This window comes from Sus scrofa, chromosome 7 (assembly GCF_000003025.6).
Source record: "Sus scrofa isolate TJ Tabasco breed Duroc chromosome 7, Sscrofa11.1, whole genome shotgun sequence".
Lineage (NCBI taxonomy): Eukaryota > Metazoa > Chordata > Mammalia > Artiodactyla > Suidae > Sus > Sus scrofa.
The window spans coordinates 13,498,039-13,520,391 of NC_010449.5; the positions used below are offsets into that span (position 1 = coordinate 13,498,039).

The 22,353-nt window shown below is 43.3% G+C and overlaps 1 protein-coding gene across 15 annotated transcripts in view; it reads right to left on the reverse strand.

Moving 5' to 3' along the window:
• KIF13A (kinesin family member 13A) overlaps positions 316–22,353 on the reverse strand; it is a 218,491-nt gene continuing 196,453 nt past the window's right edge. For 5 of the 15 annotated variants that reach the window (XM_021100217.1, XM_021100218.1, XM_021100216.1 and 2 more), the window contains 12 exons: positions 21,860–21,984; positions 21,421–21,597; positions 20,366–20,458; positions 19,429–19,581; positions 18,053–18,130; positions 16,444–16,491; positions 14,211–14,316; positions 12,461–12,612; positions 11,839–11,943; positions 11,447–11,488; positions 4,760–5,551; positions 316–1,860 (listed from right to left, as the gene is read on the reverse strand). In XM_021100217.1, the coding sequence (XP_020955876.1) occupies positions 1,840–1,860; positions 4,760–5,551; positions 11,447–11,488; positions 11,839–11,943; positions 12,461–12,612; positions 14,211–14,316; positions 16,444–16,491; positions 18,053–18,130; positions 19,429–19,581; positions 20,366–20,458; positions 21,421–21,597; positions 21,860–21,984 (1,892 nt within the window). In that variant the 3' untranslated portion in view covers positions 316–1,839. The remainder of the gene's footprint in view (positions 1,861–4,759; positions 5,552–11,446; positions 11,489–11,838; positions 11,944–12,460; positions 12,613–14,210; positions 14,317–16,443; positions 16,492–18,052; positions 18,131–19,428; positions 19,582–20,365; positions 20,459–21,420; positions 21,598–21,859; positions 21,985–22,353) is intronic. The other 10 variants (XM_021100220.1, XM_021100228.1, XM_021100226.1 and 7 more) reach the window with 3 other exon arrangements.

Sequence of the window (22,353 nt, forward strand, 5' to 3'; positions counted from 1 at the left end):
TCCAGCGCTTAATAACAACCAAACCCACAGCATCCTCAGCTTCAAGGATTAACTGAGATAAACATCAAAGGTTGGGAACAGTGCCTAGTCCCACAGTAAAGCCCCAATGCATGACTGCTGGTACTATTATTGTTTAAGCTACAGGCACAGGCACACAAATATGAAACCAATGGCAGAGTTAGTAAAGACAACCAACCAATGTTTTAAAATCGGAATTAGACAGTCTGTATTCTAACACACACACACACACACACACACACACACACACACACACACACACACACACACAGTCTGTACCAATTAAATACAATAAAGTTGAAAGGGGATATAAATTACAGTTTTTCTTTTTTTAAACAGACAATAGTAAAATACTACAGTCAGCTCACTATACACAAAAATCATGAACAGCAGCTTTTCATTAAAATCTCCAATATCTTACTCATTTACTGATGCTAAGAACTGAAAGAAAAAGGTACAGCCAACTGTACACACTCTTTCTGGCTCCCACAACACATGAATTGCTGTACAAGTGGACCAGCTGTACAGGCATCTACACAATAGGTACATAAAGTACTTTTGCAACAACTTCTGCATACACAGTCCCTCCAAGTCTCCATCAGTTAAAGATTTTTACAAGTGACAACACTGACAGCAGTGTCATCTGTGTTCCATCATTTCTTGTGAACACGGTCAAGTGGGTGCCCATGAACTTTGCAGCTCATTCCACCTCTTCAGTATTTTCCAGAATTGAAGTAAAATAACAAGGGCAAAACCACACCACCACAAAACCTACCAATCCCAAACAGAACCACAAAGAGACAAAAATCAACACCCTCCCGGCCCCCCGCCCGACCCAACGCTTGGTTATGTCGTTGTGTTTTCTTACAGTAATACTGCTCTCTGCATTCTGCCTGCCTGGCTGGGCTGGACCAAGGGACAAGAGATGCTGGGGTCAGGCCCCAGTCATTGTCAACAGCTATAATACACATCGAGTCAGCAGGTGGCGAACCAGGTGGAAGACCAAAGAAGGGAGCTGAGACTTCAGTGTGCTTGTGAAACAGAGGACAGAGAACGGCAGCACGTGGCCTGGTAGCCAAGAGGCATATGGCACCGAACTTGCAGTCAAACACATAGGTACACATAAAACAAGGGTGGACAGCAAAAACGTTCAGTCTTGTGTAAGTTCTTTGGTTATAAAGAACGGCATTCTGTAACCTTTTCCACAAAGAGGGGTTTGCAACCTCCTCCTTAGGCAGTACAATCTTTTTCATCTGCTCGTTTTCTGAGCGATCGCCCAGGCTGCTTTGTAACAATGTCCAGTACCTTACGATTTTCTACAAACCACTTTCATCCGCATTTCAGTGTGCAGTCTCGTCTGTCTCCAGACATACTATAGATACACATTTCATATACATAATATATATTACTTATAAAAAAAAATTAGAGCATTGACTCCAGATTCTACAGTAAGAACTGATTAAAATTGTACAAGAATAAAGTTTGTTTGAATCTGTGGAGGTTTCTACATGGGGCAGGGTGTGGGGGGGTGTGTGTGTGTGTGTGTGTGTGTGTAGTGAGTGCAAACAAAAATACTGCCACTTCATTAAGCCAGGATTTTCGGTTCTCTGGAAAAAAGCAGAGGCTGCCGATTCACCCAAGTGACAAAGTGCCGCTTCTCCCTGCTCAGGAGGAAGAGGAGGGGGCCCTGGGACAGCGTGGCTTCTCGGTGCTGGTCTGGGGGTCCGGCTGGGCCGCAGCCTGTTGTAGAGATGGGCTGGTGTTCTCGGGAGGCGACTGGAGCAGAGATGCCGTGGCCTTCGCAGGAAGTGCTCGCTGCTCTTACCGAGTGGCCGTGCGCCCCTGGAACGCAGAGGCCGATGAGTTCCGGCTCCTGTGTCCCCACCCCCTCCCTACCCAAGGGGACCACCCCACACAAGGGGCTCCTCCCAGGGGGACCCACAGGATCCGATTTACAATGGAATCCAGTGCTTGAATTTACACTGTTCAAGGGAGAAACCTAGCTCCAAGGAGAAGCGTTTAGGAGAAGTAACGCCAGCAAGACCCAAAATTAAAGTAAAACAAAATCACTTCTGGGTCCACACTCTAAGTTGTACCAGGGTGAAAACCAAAGTCAAACAACAGTACTTAAAAAAGTCCTCAAACTTTTTCCCTGTCAAAACAACTTATCACAACCAATATAACAGGACTCCCCTGGTGGCACAGCTGCTTTAAGATCCGGTGTTGTCACTGCTGTGGCTCTGGTTACTACGGAGGCACGGGTTCGAGCCCTGGCCTAAGAACTTCCTCATGCTGAGGGCAAGGCCAAAAATAAAAAAAGAACCAATAACAAAAAAACTACAGTAATCAAAAAGAAAAAAAAAATCACCACAGTCCTACATTACCCTGATATAAGAAATATTTTTTAAAAATGTATTTATTTATTTTTTGCTTTTTAGGGCCACACCCAAGGCATAATATGGAGGTTCCCAGGCTAGGGGTCCAATTGGAGCTATAGCTGCCAGCCTACACCACAGCCACAGCAATGCCAGATATGAGCCGAGTCTGTGACCTACACCACAGCTCATGACAGTGCCAGATCCCACTGAGCGAGGCCAAGGATCGAACCTGCGTCCTCATGGATGCTAGTCAGATTCGTTAACTGCTGAGCCACGATGGGAACTCCCACCAAGAAATATTTTTGTAAATTCTACTTTCAAACCAAAATCTTTGGCAGGGACATGCTATTCTGGAGCCCTTCAAAAGCAGAAATCAGCTTCTGTTCCTGTTACCGGGTTCTAACGAATCCAGGCAATGAAACAAGGGCTTGCTGCCCTCCTCCCTCTTCTATGAGCGGTGCTTCAAGCAGTGCACCTCAGACATGCCAGCCCCCACTCCTTCAGCAGCTGGGTTTGTGAAAACCTCACCCCCCGTTCCACCTTGTACTGAAGCAAAGTCTTAGGTGTGGAGGGCAGTGACTTCTGGAAATCTGATTTTTTTTTTTTTTCCTTCAGTGGCTTGATGTGGGATCTCAGTTCCCAGACTAGGGACCGAACCCAGACTGAAGCAGTGGTCAAAGTGCCAAGTCCTAAACACTAGGCCACCAGAGAACTTCCCCGGGAATTTAAGTTTTTTTTTTTTTTTTTTTTTTTGTCTTTTTTCCATTTCTTGGGCCGCTCCCACGGCATATGGAGGTTCCCAGGCTAGGGGTCCAATTGGAGCCGTGGCCGCAGGCCTACACCAGAGCCATAGCCACTTGGGATCCGAGCTGCATCTGCGACCTAAGCTCACGGCAACGCCGGATCCTCAACCCACTGAGTGAGGGCAGGGATCAAACCCGCAACCTCATGGTTCCTAGTCAGATTCGTTAACCACTAAGCCACGACGGGAACTCCCCAGAATTTAAGTTTTTAAGGGGCATCTTCTCCTGACACCTCCCAGTGAGACTACGGTGCATTTAGGTTTGAGAAGCACTGTTCCAGGGTGAAGAATTAACCCCTGGACCACACTCCTGACCACAGTGTTCCTGGACTTCTTGGAAGAAGGACTGAAAAGCTGTTGTGGGCCAGCAAAGCAGATTCTGCTAAAGATGGGTATAAAAGAAGCTGAAGACTTTGCAATAAATAATTCTTAGTTTGCAAGAACGGTAATGAATACCTTTATCTTATTCTTCTGTTGAGCTAAAAAGTCTTTTTTTTTTTTTTTTTTTTTTTGAGTTGTAAGAGACCTCTGTTCGGTTTTTGCAGTATTTTTCTGAATCTGTCGTAGAAATGACCACACACTGAAATTTTAAGGGTTAGTATGGAACACTTGGGGCGGGGGTAAGTCACCAAACTGGAATGATAACTCCCTCCGTAAAACAGAGGGGCTGAAGGGCACTGCCTTCTCCTCTCCTTCCTACAGCTGCTTTCTAGTTTTGGCAGCTCTTTGTGTGGCTGAGCCTGGTGCTCCGGTGCCCCTTACACGGCTGTGGCTGGGGGGTGAGACCAAAAAAGCAACCCTGAGTGGGTCTAAGAGACGGTGGTACTCAGAAGCAGACAGCCTCTTATTTATGTAAGTCACTCTTTTCCTTAGGAATATAGGAAAGACTCATTTTGTTCCACTGCGAACATTAAACATGACAGTAAACCAGCCTAGCTAACTTTCAAAACCCAAACCTCAACTGCTCAGGGTATTCAGCTAGGCTTCTCCAAAGTGATTTTTATTCTGGGGGCACTCAATGTGTGTATTTTTCCAAATCTGTGATGTGTACCTCCCCCAACCTGTGCTTTTTAATGCCTCTGAAACTGCTGATATGATGGAGCTGAATGAGAGGTATTTTTTTCTTAATAATGCGCACATAAAATAATGGTGTATCTAATAACCAAAGAAATCACAGATTTGATGAAATACGGTAGATGCTACCAGAAAACCTTGCGACAGCCAGTAATTAAAGATCTCAGGGAACAGACACAAGGTTGGCCGTTCCTTACCCACGATAAATGCTCAATTTAACACGAACCCATATGCCAGTTAAAAAAAAGCCACAGGTCCTTCATATTTCAGAGTTCCACCCTGAAACTAAGCAAGCAGACTCACAGGCTTGCTCCCCTCACAGAGCATGTGAACGGGGTCCCCAAGTGGGCCCCTCCTCCCTGTGGGGAACATCTGAATGAATCGCCCTTCCTAAGTCACGGGATGAAGGGCCCCCAGGGGGCGGGGCACAATTGGGTGCCTCCACGGACAGCCCAGGACCCACAGGGCTGCCCCTGGGATTTATTACCTGGTCATTCCCTGCCGAGGAAGGCGGCTGGCCAGGGTCCTGGGGCCCAAATGGGGCCCTCTTACTGTCTGTTGGACTGGGTAGGGTCCGACTGCTCGAAAGTTCTCCCGCAGAAGGAGCTGTCAAACCATCCAAATCCTTCCCATCGGACACGCCCATAAACTCTGTGAAAGAATGGTCCTCAAGGATGTCCGTGGTGTGTTCCACGGTCACCTCCCTGGGGCAGAATCCTCGGGCCGGCGGGCCCTTTCTACCGGAGCAGGCCTCTTGTCCTGAACACGAGCCGGTCCTACAGAGAGCTGTGGAGTTTTTCTCGGGGGTGCTTTGGGATGATGGGCTCCCTTTGGCTAAGGCACTGTTTTCCTTGAGTGGCACCATCGTCATCTTATCCTTCACCAAGCCTCTGTCTAGTTCTGTCAACTCTTTGTTTGAGGATGGCCGGAAATCATGCACAAATGATGGTCCGGGATGCTCGCTGGCGTCTGCGTCCTTTGCCGGAAGGGCCAGCTGATCTGAGCTGTCGCTCGAAGGGACCACCATGTCAGACAGGGTGGCGTTGGAGGCACTGTGGGAAAAGTAGCCGCTGGTGATGCTGCTGGTGGTGGGGCTGCGGGACACATCCTTCTCCAGGACCTTTGAGTTCGTCAAATCGACTTTAGAAGAAAACCACTCCCTGCTCTCCAAGCTGGCATTGTAAACACTGAAGTCGGCAAACTCCACGGGGACATAAGGCTGCGAACTCAGCAGCTTCCTGTTGAGAGCCTCCAGATCGTTTTCCTCCTCCTCAGAGTCCTACAGAAACAAGCAGAAGTCAGCCAGGAGCTCCTTGGAGCAACTTTATTATTGAGACAAGTTTTAAAGACTATCAAAGGCTTTTGCCATCACATGTTTAGCGTTTTTTCTTTCGGAGTTTGGTTCAAGCTTGTCACCTGTTGTGGACACAGGTACATGATCCTCCGAGATCTGGGAGCGTGAACCCATTACGTCCAAGATAAAGGAGATAAAAATTTATTTCTTCTGTGCTCATGTATTGCTAATAATTAGAAACCCTTCCTCCCCTGGTTGGAGGGAAAGAATGGCAGGAAGTGCAGTGGACTTTTAATTAGTTCCTCGTGATTAGTTTTCGGTTGGATGGTTTCCCTTTTCTAATTAAATGAGTAGAGGGACAGCTAGAGGCAGAGCAGAGCTGCTGTGTCATTTGTTCTTATAATCTTCATCTTGGGGAGCAAAGTGCAGATAAATAAGATGATTTGCAAAAAAGACTTCTGAGCAATTTTATGGGGGGGAAAGGCAATAAAATAAAGACCACCCCCTCCAACAGCAAAAGGGCACAGAACACAATTTCAACACCCATTCTCAGTCTTATACTAAATATTTTAAGTTTGTAAAATACTAAATTCATCTGCAATTACTATTTTCTAAGGTCTTTGAGAAGCATGGATAGGGGATTTGACTAGAAGGTGAGGAAGATAGTGAGATTTAAATGAAAATGTCCTTTGTTAAATAGCTTTAGGATGCTGTTTACAGAGACTGGTAACTATGAAGAAGTGAGTGTTATTAACTTCCAATCCCTTTCCCTGAGAACTTGATTCTTTTATATTTGGTGGGAAACAAGGTAAAACACATGGACATTTTATTTTCAAATAAAAATAAGTGCTATTACTATCTAGCCATTTCTAATTAACTTCATGAACATCTGATGACAGTGCAAAATATTCCTTGTCTCTTTTGAAACATGACCTCCATTCAACAAATATTCATCAAGCCTCCTCTATGAATCAGCCATTGTCTTAAGAATCAATGTTGGGTAAAAAAAGACATGGTTCCTTGTCCTCAAGGAGTAACAACTGTGTGTTCTTGCTCAAAGAACAACTGTGGACCCGGCTGGGTGGATGAAATTGCATTCAGTATAACAACAGGGTGATCATGAAGACCTGGAACTAAAACACTAGACTTACTCATTTCAAGGGAGATAGAGAGAGTGAGAGAGAAGAGATAGTGGCGAGAGAAAGGAGGTGGGGGGGACAGGGGAGCACGCTCCATGGAGGTGAAAGGTGGCCGTTCCCAAATGAACACAGAGTCCATCTAGTGGACTTTTTAGCAATATTTTCTTTTCTATCTCATTAAGATGCTAAGTACCTAAAAAAAGAAATAGCTTAATACTCTTCAATGTTTCTTAGTTTTAAACATAACTTGAATGAAAATTATTTTAAATTATCAGTAGTCTTAATCCCTTGGTTATTAATCAAAGATGACTATCAAATATCAGTGATAAAGTTCCAGAAATTAGCAAAACAAAACTTTTGGCAACGCTAACCTTGCTATCTTATCTTTAGCCGCATTCTAATTAAGTAGCACGGTTAAAAAGGGGGTTGGGTAGAGAGATCATTGCCTGGGGTTGGAGGGAACCTTTGGAAGAGAGCAAAAACTGGACAGAACTGTCTGAATCAGTAACCTTGGTGATATTTTCTAGATTCTCTACTTGACCTGTTTAGACTCAAAATTGGATTTCAGGTGTTTGTTTCTTTTACATTTCCTTCTGATTTAAGCTGGCAAAGAAACATAATCCCCAAACCCAAGAGTCCCTGATGTAATTAACTACTAAAAATTAGTTGTTGCAAAGAAAACCAAACCTGAAGATGAGAATTTGCAATTTGGGGTTCCTTTTATGTCTGAAGTGATTTCTTCTGAACAAGGTCTGTCCCCCTAAAAATACAACGTTGCTGAGTGAAACGTTCACCCATGAGCTCAATGTGTAGGAACAGGTACATACTCATTAAAAATCCCAAAGATAAACAATGATTCTTCAAGGATTAAAATGACCTTAGTAAAACTGAAGAGTCTACAAAAACAGAGATCAGTACATAGTTCTACACTTGGGGTGGGGCTGGAGTTGGGGAAGTGACCTCAAGAGAAAGCCTAATGGAATAGGGACAGCTACTTTCCAGAAGAAAGAAAACTGAATAGAGATTCATCATTTTCCAACGTGTAAGAGCAGATGGAAAGTCTATAAAGTGAAGGTTTCCAAGGAGAAAAGAATAACTTCACTGGCTTAACCTGTATTTTAAGGGAATTTGGTTAGATAGGAATTTTTTTTTTTGACAGTTATCTCTTGGCTCTGTACATTTTTATTTATTTTAAAATTGAAGTATAGTTGATTTGTAATGTTATGTTAGTTTCTGGTATACAGCAAAGCGATTCAGTTTTGCATGTGTGTGTATGTACACATACATACATGTACAACATACTTTTTCAGAAGCTTTTCCAATATAGGTTATTATAAGGTATTGACTATGGTTCACTGTGCTATACAGTAGGTCCTTTTTGTTTATCTATTTTATATATTAGACATTTTATACCAGAAATATTATTATTATTTTTTCTTCTTAGGGCTGCACCTGCAGCATATGGAAGTTCTCAGGCTAGGGGTCGCATCAGAGATGCAGCTGCCAGCCTATGTCATAGCCACAGCAATGCATCTGCGAGCCACGTCTGCGCAGAAATATTATTTATCACTTTACCTTAAAGGAGATTAAACAAAGCACCTTCCTATTATACTTTATGGACAAAAAGAGTGAAAATTCTTTCTAAAAGTGGGACACGGGGTCAAGTTCTCAAGCTCTTCTACAGCTACTGTCTTCATGATTTGGTTTTTGATTATGTAGCGGGTATCTACCTATAGACAAAACACCTTGATTTTAAGAAGGGATCAAAATCCACATTAAAGCAGTGACCTTCTCGAGTTCTCCGGTGGCTCAGCAGGTTAAGGATCTGGCATTGCCACTGCTGTAGCTTGAGTCACTGCTGTGGTGAGGGTGTGTTCCCTGGTCCAGGAACTTTGGCATGTGTTGGGCATGGCCAACAAAAAAACCAACCAATCAACCAAACAACCCCCGCCCCAAAAAAAGCAGTGACTTCTGCAAGGACTTTCACACAATTAAAGTCCTTTTCAGTCCCACTCTGATCAGCTGTCTATTAGGGAGAAGGTCTCTGTTTTCAGAGACTCCCTCAGCCCAGGGCCCTAGTACTTCTGTCCATGGTACTAAGGAGAGGATGGCCCCTTTTAAGAAACGAGAACAGCAGGGCTGAAAGACAGAAAATGTACTATCTTTGGGAGTCCCAGGTGTCACAGGGGTCAACTCAGTTCTGCTGAGGGATGGGGCCTTTGTTCTTATGCTCTGATTAACTGTGAGACCTTGGGCAAGTCACTCAACAAGTCTCGTGTTTCTTCTGTAAAATGAGAGACAAAAACCATGTGCTGTCTATGCAAGACCCAAGGGAGGGAAAACTGACTGTCTTTATGCTTTTCTTTCTGCCCTGTGACTTAAAAAGACAGACTCCAGGAGTTCCCATCATGGCTCAGTGGTTAACAAATCCGACAAGGAACCATGAGATTGCAGGTTTGATCCCTGACCTTGCTCAGTGGGTTAAAGATCCGGCGTTGCCTTGAGATGTGGTGTTGGTCACAGAGGAGACTCAGATCTGGCGTTGCTGTGGCTGTGGTGTAGGCTGGTGGCTACAGCTCCGATTAGACCCCTAGTCTGGGAACCTCCATATGCTGCTTGACTGTGGCCCTGGAAAAGACAAAAAAAAAAAAAAAAAAAAAAAAAAAAAAAAGGACAGACTCCAAAGGCATACTGTTGCTTTTATCTTATTCACAGAAGACACAGTACATTGGTATATCTTCCCAACTGATCAGAGAATGAAATACTGCTTTAAGAATCAAGCATAGCTATATTTACCATATTTTATGTGAAATTACAGGTTATTTGGTAGTCAGAGGGGCTGAAAAATAAAAAAGACGATGTCTCATACTGCTTCATCCTCTAATTTTCTAAGAGTGGAAAAGGAAAGCGCATAGGGAACAAAGGAATACAGCAGTTATATCCATTTATAAGAGGAGAAGTAAAATGAAAGCTTCCCAAAGAGAAACAAGATCCTCAGATCAAGCAAGTAATATCCTTAAGATCTACCAGAACATCCTGAAAAAGCTACTCTGTGAAATATATCAAACAGTTTAAAAGTTTTGGAGCTGAAGAGTGTGCAGCAAGCCAGATTTCCGAGGAAAGTAGAGGCAGATCCCTTGAGTAAGATCCCAGCCATAAAAATGGTACCATCGAACCCTGCCCAGTGGGTTTCATGGTGTGTCTGATCACAGATAGTCTAACTGTTCCTCAAAACTTCCTGGGCCAAGATAATCTGGTTCCATCCTACTCTCTGCTAGCTAAAAGTCCTGAGATGGGTTTTATTTTGTTATTTTTTTGGCCATGCTGTGACATGCAGAAGTTCCTGGGCCAGGGATTGAACCCATGTCACAGCAGTGACTTGAGCCATAGCAGTGACAATGCCACAATCCTTAATCTACTGAGCCACCAGGGATTTTAAAATAATAAAAGGAAAATAAAGAAAATAACTATGAAGCAAACTGTGAACAGTGAAACTCTCTGCTGGGCAGCCCCAGAAGGGCCATCCAGCAGTCTCTTGATGGCGTGTTCCACCAAAATGTATTGGTAAAATAGGTTAATGGAGTTCCCTGGTAGCCTAGTGGTTAAGGATCTGGCATTATCACCACTGTGGTTCAGGTCACTGCTGTGGTGCAGGTTTGATCCCTGGCCCAGGAACATGGCCATGGGCATGGGCAAAAAAAAAAAAAAAAAAAAAAAAAAAAAAAAAAAAGTTAAAATTTAGCACCTGGGAGCCGTGGCAGTGGGTGCCATGTCAATAAACTGATCTAGCCAGCCAGAGGGGTAATAAACTATCCACCTGGCATTTTTAGCCCAGGTCGCAGCTTCCCTTAACTAAGCAGGGGGAGGGCAAGCAAGTGACAGAGGAGCCAGTTCAGGCTGGGAGACATGAAGGGGCTGTTGCTGATGTGCTCATTCCTCTTGCAGGGACTTAGTGGGGACTGTGGGTAGAAGGACGGGGCAAACCCAAAGATGACAAGGGGAGGACGGACAGAGGAGAGAGGAAGATGGGGCCTTTCTGTCTTTCCTCAGGGGACAGGAGGAATGCAAAGATCATTTCTTAAGATGCCTTGGCGCTCCAAGCATGCAGGACGTGGCCTACTGCCTGTTTGGGTTAGGTCTAGCCAGCTTTGGACAGTTTGCATCAGCAGCATATTCCAGAACGGCTGAAGGACCTCACGCTGACGACCCTTCGGAATGGACCTGACAGGGTGCAGCTGGAAAGGAAACGGCCCACACTCTGCCTGCAGAGCAGACCGCATGCACATGTGAACGTCAAGCAGCCCCTCCCGCTTCAAGCGGCCTCCCTTCTTCAAAGCCGAGGAAACCACAGGAGAGTAAAAGCTGCAACACAAAACTACAGGATTCTTTCCAGACCTGAGAGGACAAGAGTTTTTTGCTTTTAAATGGAGGTATTGTTTATAATCCAAAGTGCCTGGTACACGGAGGTTTAAATTCTCAATCTGGAGATGTGAAAACCAAGTGCTAGGAAATGTGATCTTACAGGCGGTTTCAATCCATATGTAAGCAAGACGGACAAGGCAGGTGCAATCTATTTGGACAGCAAATTAGAAGAAGCTACGGGGAGGGGTACAGATGCTGCTGCTGGGCAGTCAAGTACGGCGGAGCGGCTACAAACTACGGGATGATCTTGGCACTAGCATCTGGCAACATATGAGAAAAGCTTTCAAACACACCCACAGCGAAATACGTGATTACTTACTCCCAGTAAGTGCAATTCCTCTAGGTAGATTAACTTCAGAATCTGGGCAAATATGTATAGGCACGTTAGAAAGATTCCAATTAGTTAAAGTGATCTCCGTGTTATACTTTGTAAAGACTAGAGTCATGGAAAGTGCCTTTTTCTAAGCAAGTTTCTACTAAGCAAAATAGTAATTAATTAATTAATTAATAAAAGGAACCCCGAGGGGGAAAAAAAAAATCACAAGTCACGGCCACGTCCATGCAAAATTTCATGACCGAGGATCACATGTTTTAAGAAAAGCCAGGACCCAATACATATCTTAATTTCTTCTAAAGTTTTGGGACGATTGTCTGCAAAAGGGCCTGACACCCACCACCAGGCAATATGAAGGAAACGGTTGCAGGACTTACAATCTTCTTCTCACGTTTGCTATTGTGTTCTACTGGCATGCTGCTGCCATTGCTTCCTGAGGGTACAATGCAGCCAGGGTTATGTGCCTGAGGTGGAGGCATGCTCTGCAAAGGTTAAGACACACAGATGCATCACACACGGAAGACGACGGCGGCCAAAATACGTGTTAAGTACGTGTGAGTTAGAAAAGCAATGCAAACACTTTTACACCCTGAGGGGTGCAGCAAACAATGTTGCAGGCCTGAGTTAAATGACAGATGAAACTCAACAAGACTACACAGGTTCTATGGCAAACAGCATAACTGGATTTATCAAATTAAAAAAAAAAAAAAAGCCTTTCCTATTTTCAAAACACCTAGGGCACATCTCTTTCTCACTTGAAAAATAATAAATACTTTGGACAAAACCATAAAACACGAAGAAAACAGCAGTGAGAACAACATGCCAAACATTCTGCCATGACCGTGTGTGCTGGAGAGAGAGGGATTACAGAATAGGATCCACTCAGTGATGACCCACTCATGTCAACATGCAGCCGCTAACTTGTTAATGCCAATGGTGACTTTTCCACAGGCACAGAGTCCAGTCTGTCGCACATGGGCAGGCACATCCAGCATTTACCTCCTGGCTTAGAAGAGGCTTTGCTTCCAGGGACATCCTTTTCTTATGCTCCTCTTTTACCGGCATTAGGGGCTTGAAAAACTTTGGTGGCTGAGGAGAGAATGCTTTAAAAGGGCTGACTGTTAAGGCATGAGGATTCTCTGATGTACAACCTGGGGAGGACAAAAGGCACGAGTTTACAGGCACAGAGCACTTTACTCAACACACAGGAAGAGAGGTAGTGAACCAGCCAGGGAAATAGCTGATACAACAATGGGATTCAGGGAGTTCCCGTCGTGGCTCAGTGGAAACAAATCTGATTGGGATCCATGAAGACGCAGGTTTGATTCCTGAACTTGTTCAGTAGGTTAAGGATCCAGCGTTGCTGTGAGCTGTGGTGGAGGTCCCAGATGCAGCCTGGATCCTGTAGGCTGGCGACTACAGCTCTGATTCAACCCTTAGCTTGGGAACCTCCATATGTTGTGGGGTGGCCCTCAAAAGACTAAATAAATAAATGGCTCACAATGACTTAGGAAAAAACCCAAGGGGATGCATAGAATTAATATGCAAATACAGTGACCCTTGAACAACATGGGTTTGAATTGTGCAGGTCCACTAACACATGGATTATTTTCAATAAATATACAATCAGCCCTCTATATTCTCAGGGCTTTGCATCCGAGGATAACAGAGGGCTGACTATAGGCCTCTGGTAGATGCAGCGGCCCCTAAAAGCAGTCCACCGAGGATACTGAGAGATGGCTGTATTTGATTAAGGATTAAAACAGAGGCAGGCAAGGATAGAGATGTACCTACAGAGTCAACAAAGCACTGGAGGGTAGCATAAGAAATCAGAAACCAAATTTTCTTTCCTCTTTTCAAGATCCAGCATACACGTCACTGAGCAGACCAATTTCAGCTTATGTTGATTTTTGATTTCTCTGCATTTCAGAGCCCTTATTATCTGCACATGCATTTTGGTACTTTATCATTTACTAGCTTATTTTCTATGTATCTCATTTCCACAGATCTTGGTACCTTTTGGTATCTTTCACTGCACATAGCAAGTAGATGCTCAATAAAGTCTCAAAGATTTAATATTCATGAGTGAATTCTTGCTCTTACTCATTTCTTACATTTTTGGGCCTCTATTTTCCCTTTTATATTTTCTCCTCAATTCACTGGTACAATGGCACATAGTAAGTAAAATAAATATCAGGGGTAAAGTAACAGAGACAATTGACACAGGCAAAGAGTGCTATTTGCTTTGGGGGATGGGGAAATTATACACATACATGCGTGTGTGTGTAATAATGTCACTGATCAAATTCACTTCTGGTATAATTTCTGAAATTCCTTTAGGAATCAGAGACATGTTATCCTAAAAATCCTTTAATTTGAGTGCAAAAACATGACAGAGGTGGATTTTTTTTTGGTAAAAAATGAAATCTAATCATAGTTGATAAGATTTGAGTGTGCCTCAAGAAACCGATGTTAAAGTAAGGGAAGTGTGATATGTGAAATGTGATTTGAAAATTCTAAAGTGTTGCACAAAAAGTCTATTATTATTTGGATGATATAATGGATACCAAGCAAAAAATATCAAATAAGTGAACAGGATATGTTCTCTTCAAAATGAGTTTTGGATCATCTCACAAACTAGAATTTCAGCTTCCTATCTTATCACATGTCATCGATAAAAGAATATCCCCCCCAAGCCATTCCTAAGAAATGAGAAAGAAATAACACAGAAGAACAAGCTCACCCCTACCTTCTTTACTCCTTCTAGGTGAATCCCTGGGCAAAGTTCCATAACACGATACGTCCTGGTAACTGGGGCTGTAGTCAGACATGTCTAACTGGCTCTCTGGCCAACCCTACAGGGTAAAAACATAGATCAACTGTAATTAAGTCTCTGTAAAAAGATAAATGCAGCCCAGATTTGAGTTCCTTCAATTTTTTACAGCCTGGACAATGTGAAAGTTCCTGGGCCAGGGATCGAATGTGTATTGCAGTTGCAGCCTGTGCCACAGCTGTGGCTACAGTGGATCCTTAACCCTTTGTGCCACAAGGGAACTTCCATCTTCTATTTTTTAATGGCAGTATGTGCTGTTTGTTTGTTTGTTTTTAGCTGCACCCACGGCATGCAGAAGTTCCTAGGCCAGGGATCAAATCCACACCACATGAGTGACCCACGCTACAAGAGAACTCCTGTGCTCTTTATTTCTGTTATAAAATATCTCAAACATGTAGAAAAGGAGTTCCCCTTGTGGCTCAGAGGGTTAATAACCTGACTAGTATACATGAGGTTTGAACCCTGGCCTTGTTCAGTGGGTTGCCGTGAACTGCGATTGTAGGTCAAAGATGCATCTCAGATCTGGAGTTGTTGCGGCTGTGGCATAAGCCTGCAGCTACAGCTCCGATCGACCCCTAGCCTGGGAACCTCCATATGCTGTGGGTACAGCTCTAAAAAGCCAAAAAAAAAGGAGACAAGTACTGAACAATATGACAAATGTGGTCATATCCAAGCTACCCAGAGTGAATACACGTTGAGAGTTTATTATATTTGTTCAATATTTAGTAAAACCACTACAAATAGAGTGAAATCCTCTTTTGAGCTCCTCTAAGTCCCATTCATCCACTTTCATAAATTTGGTGTGTATCTAAGGTGACCAGATAATTTAAAGACCAAACCAAGACACTTTTGAGAGTAAAACAGTTCCATTAACCATTTTTCCTGGGTACTAGGTGTAAGCTGGGACTGCCCTGGGGAAAACAGGTGGTATGGTTACTCTACATACACTTGAGATTTAAAAGTTTCAAGCTGGCATAAGATATTGGTATACTAAAGGGAGAAAACTCCTCTTATACATCAGATAAGCTTATTTAATTCTTTTTTTTTTTTTCTGTCTTTTGTCCTTTTTAGGTCCACACCCGCAGCACATGGAGGTTCCCAGGCTATGGGTCCGATTGGAGCTGTAGCCGCCAGCCTCCAACACAGCCACAGCAACGCCAGATCCCAGCCTCGTCTGCAACCTACACCACAACTCATAGCAACGCTGGATTCTTAACCCACTGAGTGAGGCCAGGGATCGAACCTGTAACCTCATGGTTCCTAATCGGATTCGTTAACCACTGAGCCACGAGGGGAACTCCAAGCTTATTTAATCTTATTTCAACTTCTCAGGAGATGGGTATCTTTAAGGACTAGATTTTCAACTTCTCAGGAGATGGGTATCTTTAAGGACTAGATTTTCAACTTCCTGAGGACATAATCTCAGTTAGTACTTTTTGAATCATCCACAGCCTCTAGTGCAGTAATTTATACACATGTTCAAGAAAGTTGTGTAAAATAAAGCTGCAAAAAGTCCTCAATTTCTGGTGTCTAATTTTCTCCATTTGAAATAATTTTCATTTTGCTATGGTAGATGTAATACCTTCTTAAATCATTTAGAGTTAGACCCATAAGCACGGATATTTATTCTATTATATGTGGTAGGATCCTGATATGGAAAGTATCATGCTAAGCAACAATGTAACACAGAGTATATAGCAATTTCACATTAAGTATTTGAACCTGGACCTGTGGAGACAATAATCCATATCAGATTAAGATGGGAAGTCTAGAGATTTTATTTTATTTTATTTTATTTTTTTGTTTTTTGTTTTTTTTTGTCTTTTTAGGGCTGCACCCACGGCATATGGAGTTTCCCAAGCTAGGGGTCGAATCAGAGCTACAGCTGCTGGCCTATGCCACAGCCACAGCCATGCAGGATCCGAGCTACGTCGGCGACTTGCACCACAGCCCACGGCAACATCAGATCCTTAACCCACTGAGCGAGGCCAGGGACAAAACCGCGTCCTCATGGATGCTAGCCAGGTCCAGGTTCGTTAACCACTGAGCCATGATGGGAACTCCCCTAGAGATTTTAAAAACACCACCATACCTTAACATTTTAGACTTAGATTCTGCTAAAAACCTGGCTATACCCATGGCTACATACCTTATCATCATCATCAAAGCCAGAAAGGTCTGGTCGGCTGGAGGAGACCTGTAAGAGATAAATGGTTTTATCAATGTGGCTTATATCTTTCACACTGTGAACTAAATACATAAAGTACCATATATACAGTTGAAGGCTATATGACCTCTTTCCCCTCATTTTCTCTTCTAATATTTACAATTTCATTATTTATTTGAATTCACTTTAATTGTACTCTAATATTTATTATCTTCTTGAAAAAATATTCTGATTTTCCCACTCAGAAAAATATCTGTCTATGAATCTCTGAAAGATAAGAATTCCTCCTCCCTTTTAAAAATACCATTATCACATCTTTAAAAAATTAATGATTCTTGGGGGGTGGGCAGAGAGAAAATAAGTGATTCCTAAATACTCTTTTTTTTTTTTTTTTTGCTTTGTAGGGATGTATCTGCAGCATATGGAGGTTGCCAGGCTAGGGGTCAAATCGAAACTGCAGCTGCCAGCCTATGCCACAGCCACAGCAACTTGGGATCCATGCCACGTCTGTGACCTATATCACAATTCAAAGCAACGCCAGATCCTTAACCCACTGAGTAAGGCCAGGGATCAAACCTACATCCTCATGGAGGCTAGTCAGGTTCATTAACCACTGAGTCACAAAGGGAATTCCTGACATCTAGTATTCGGCAGTATAAATGGAATAATAGGAAACTTAGGGCTAAAGATTTTCCTTTAAGTACTACTTTGACTACATCTCTCAAGTACTGATAGATGTATCATGTTTTAAATGATCATTTAGGTCTAACGACATCCTCATTTCCATTGTGATTCTTTTTTGACACCTAAATGCACTAAAAACATTTTTTTCAATTAATAACTATATGAGTTTCTTAAGACCAATGTCTAATAAGTGAACTGTGGTCAGAAGAAGTAACCTGTATGAAAGTGCTTATAGGGATTTGCTTTTTGGCCTCCTGTTAAGACAAGTTTTGTAAATGTTCACCATGTTTTAAATCATCATCTGGCAATTCTTGAGAGTAGGAAGGCTGGTAACCATTTTCCTTGACTTTCACTCTTGCTGTTTCCAGAAAGAGACTACGTTGAAGTGGTCTAGGTACTGCTCTGTCCGCTCTTCTATGACAGTGTCCTCTCCCACTAGGAGCAGATTCTTCCATTTGGATTTTCCAAATGAAATGGGTGAGGAAGCCCAGGGACTATGAGAGTGTCTACCTGGCAGTGCCTGGTGCCCTAACACAGTAAAACCATTAGGGCAGCTAGAATGGAGGAAAGAAACAGCTTCAAGAGCAGCAGCCAGCAACTCCGGCAGCAGGGTTTTTACCCGACTCTACTGTCCTTAAACCAACTATATTCAATTCCCATCACAAGAAACCTCTTTCAAGTACTCAGCTTTATGGAGAAAAATTTGCACTACAAGCTGTCATGCCACCTGTCATGGCTCTCCGATGTGCCTCCCTAGAACAGAGGAGCTGGCATGGCACGGCACTCTAGGATGCCCACGTCAGCGCCCAAGGTCCTGTTCCCACCTGTAAACCCTGACCTGAGGCTCAACCCCAAACCCGGAGATGTGCCACTTGGGTGGCAGCCCCTGGCGGGTGGGTGAGCTCACATTGTGGACGTTTGGCGTGCTGAGGCTCCTCCGCAGCTGCCGGGCTTTGGTGGAAAGGGCTTCTTTGACCGTGACTGCCTGTAAATTTGAAATGAACATTTATTTCTCTTCCTCTGATGACAAAATCAGATCTGCTTACTGCGGAAGATTTAGAAAACACAGAAATCAAGATCATTTCCATCCTACACTACTACCTCCCACATTTGCAAAACAGGAATTACTGGACCCTTTAGCTTTTTGTTGTTTGTTCAATCTATCAAAAACATTCTTCACAAATAAAACCAGGAAAACTCCTGAACCAAAGATATTCATGCTGTGGATTTTTATATAGGTAGGCAGAGAAAATGTAGAGGAAATACCACTACCTATATATCTTCCATGCAAAACCATAATCAACTTTTATGCTGCTTGTGTTTCACTTGAGTGGCAGTTTGGGTGGGACTGCCATGAAAGCAGAATTTTTCTGACAGATGCCAATTTTTAAAAAATTTACTTTAGTTGACTTGCAATGTTGTGCTAGTTTCTGCCATACAGCAAAGTGATTCAGATCTCTCTCTCTCTCTATATATATATCTGAAAATACAGATTCTCTCTACATGTATGTATGTATACACACACACACACACACACACACACACACACACACACACACACATGCATTCTTTTTCATATTCTTTCCCATTGTAGTTTCTCACAGGATACTGAATATAGTCCCCTGTGCTCTACAGTAGGACCTTGCTGTTTATCTATCCGATACCTAATAATTTGCCTCTGCTCATCTCAAACTTCCAATGCTTCCCTCTCTGATAGATGCCAATCTTAGTCTTCCTGTTATTCAAAGTACACTTTCCATAACTTCAGCTATTACCTCTATCGAATGACATCTCCTATATAAGTTCCACAACCTAGAGGAATATTCTGCTTTTGCCACAGAAGTTAAGCTGGGTCTAAAAATTCGGGCGAGAGTAAATGGTTCCGTGCATGGACTTTGGAGTCAAACTTTCTGGGGTCACGCCTGACTTTGCACCACTTCTTAGCTGTGCTGCTATGGGCAGGCTGGCTAACTTCTGTCAACCTCAATTTTCTCACTTACAAATGGGAATTATGACGGCATTTGCCCCATAGGATTATCTTGAAGATGACATAATGTATCAAAAATTACGTAGGCTCGGGACTTCCATGGGAGATATTCAATAAGATGTAATCATTTGAACTTCTGTTACTGTTTTGCCAAAGTTAATTATTTTGTCTAATGAGATGCCTATTTGAGTTTCCCTTCTCTGCTAGACTTAGAAGCTGGTAAATAAGTTCAACTTTGTCCATCTGGGGTGAAGGCTGGGATCTCACCCTCCAGTCCAGATCCTGCAGTTACTTGCCTGCCGGAGCCGCTCCAGGCTCAGAATGTTCTCCACCTGCAGCACGCCTCGCGTGTACTTCTCAATGTACGTCTCCCCATCTGACGTGCCCTCGTTTTCACTCCTCGCTGCCATGAGAGCCAGCGTTTCCCGGTCCTCAATCTCCTCTGTTGCCTAACATGACAAGAAGGCAATGAGAATGCTTTCCTAGGAACAACATTTTATCAAAAGCGTGGTGAGAAAATTATTTAAATGTTTTGAAAACTAGCACATCCTCCATGTCTCATATTTTGACATATTTAAAAATATATACCTTTTAAAAAGAATGAGGAGTTTCCGTTGTGGCACAGTGGTTAATGACTCCGACTAGGAACCATGAGGTTTCGGGTTCTATCCCTGGCCTTGCTCAGTGGGTTGAGGATCAGGCGTTGCCGTAAGCTGTGGTGTGGGTCGCAGACATGGCTCGGATCTGGCGTTGCTGTGGCTCTGGCATAGGCCAGTGGCTGTAGCTCCGATTAGACCCCTAGCCTGGGAACCTCCATATGCCACAGGAGCAGCTCAAGAAAAGGCAAAAAATAAATAAATAAATAAATAAAAAATTAAAAAAAACAAATAAAAAGAACGAAATACCAGCATTTTTTGCAACATGGATGGACCTAGAAACTATCATGCTAAGTGAAGTCAGCCATACAAAGAGACACCAACATCAAATGCTTTCACTGACATGTGGAATCTGAAAAAAGGACAGACTGAACTTCTTTGCAGAACAGATACTGACTCACAGACACTGAAAAACTTATGGTCTTTGGAGGAGACAGTTTGGGGGGTGGGGGGATGTGCTTTGGCTGTGGGATGTGAAATCAGATTGTTATGATCATTACACAACTACAGATGTGATAAATTCATTTGAGTAACAAATAAATAAATAAATATATATATATATATATATACACCTTACCTTTGGTATGTTGGATACTATTTCATAGGTTACGCCACAGGAATAAAATATATTCTTCAAGGATATTCTTCTCTTCAGACTCTGGGTGAAACTCTGGTAGGAAAAGAAAGCTGAATTAGGCGATGTGGACAAGGTAAGTTATTTTACAAATTGTAAACACATCATCAGTTATTATGTTTTTAATACACACACACAATACTCAGTAAAACAGAAAAGAAAAAAAAAAACTGAACCAAAAAATCTTTGTCTCCCATCCTGAAGGACAATAACGTCCAGTTGTTATCTGGGGATTAGATTACAGAATTTGCAACCTATCCAGAGTTTTTTGTTTCTGCTTTTTAGGGCCTACGGCATATGGAGGTTCCCAGGCTAGGGGCTGAATCGGAGCTGCAGCTGCTGGCCTATGTCACAGCCACAGCAACTCAGGATCCGGGTTACATCCGTGACCTACACCACAGCTCACAGCAATGCCAGGTCCTTAACCCACTGAGTGAGACCAAGGATCACACCCACATCCTCCTGGATCCTACTTGGGTTCATTATTTCTGAGCCACACTGGGAACACCCAGGTTTTCTTTCTTTTATTTTGTGGCTGCTTCTCTCTCTCACTTGCTGTCTTCTTGATCTTGTCAGGGTTTAATCAATCTATCCTGGAGAAGAAAACTCGAAGGATCAGTCTTGCTGACATTACTCTGAGATGAGATCTGGGGAGGCATTAGAATGGGGGTTTATTCGGAGCCTGCCTTTCGTCCTGGTTTTGTCACTGACCCGCTTGGACCTGGTATTTAACCTCTTTCAAACAGGGAAATCTCATAACTCCACCGTCTCCTAGGATTATGGGTCTCAAATCCGTTAAGGTGGAAAAGTCCTTTAATGGCTGACATTTACCTGTGTTATCCTCATAGCCTTGGACAAATGAGGGTCAGATGATAACCTGGCCAATACAGTAGCAGGCTGCATCGCCACTGTATTAACACCCCAAAATGCTACTCTGTGACAGAAGGAAAAAAATCTTTGCGGTCCTATGCAGTGGCAGACTCAGGCCCCGTTATTACCTGTTTGTTGTAAATATTGGCTGCAATCCGTTTCCGCAACACCAGCTCCATAGCAGCCGGGTGGCTGAGCTGGACCGTGGTCTTCACTATCAGGTAGATCCTTTCGTTCTGTGGGGTGACCCTATTCAAGTGAACCGAATCATGCACCGAGGAGTCCCAAGAGGCTGTGGCTGAAACCTAGGGGTCGGGGAAGGATGGGGACATGGAAATGAGACCACTCAGGCGCAGCAGATGTACATCATGCGCTCGAGAGAGAATGAGTCCAACTGTCCTGAATCACAGATGCTTTTCCTCACCTTTCTGGCAATACACGTTTTGCTTTGTGCAGGTCCCAGTCCTCTTCCCCAAAGCCCAGACCCCAGCAGTTTAATGAGAAGACAGGCCCACAGGCACGTGCACTAATCCAAAGCCCTCTAAGAGAATCTTAAGGGTCAGTTACCTCCTCATCGCTGTGCTTTATGATGGGCAGGTAGAAAAACTGGCTGCCATGTTCCTTGGGGAGGATGGAGTTCACGCCCGATGCATGGGGGCCCACCAGCTGCTCATTGGCACTGAGGTCGTCCGCTGACCACACCCAGGGCACAGAAGCAAAGGTGAGGGAAAAGTCAGAGTTTAAGCAAGCACCTCAACTTTGTAAATATGCGTTTTACAGATGAAGTTCCCTTGTAACATATTTTTATTTTTTTTCTCCATTCCTTATCCTGCAGTTGAAACAGAGCTTCCAAAACCCACCACAGCTTCTATCCTTTACACAATGACAGAAGCAAAAAAGGTGCCTTTGTGACTCTTTATAAAATGGACCAAATCTATGCAATATGTAGCCCTAGGAGCAAATATTTTCACCACATAAACATACTGTAGCATTTTGTGGCTTTCTGATGTAAATTCTTCCTACAACATGGTGTTAAGTTTGCTGTCTTACATATATAACTT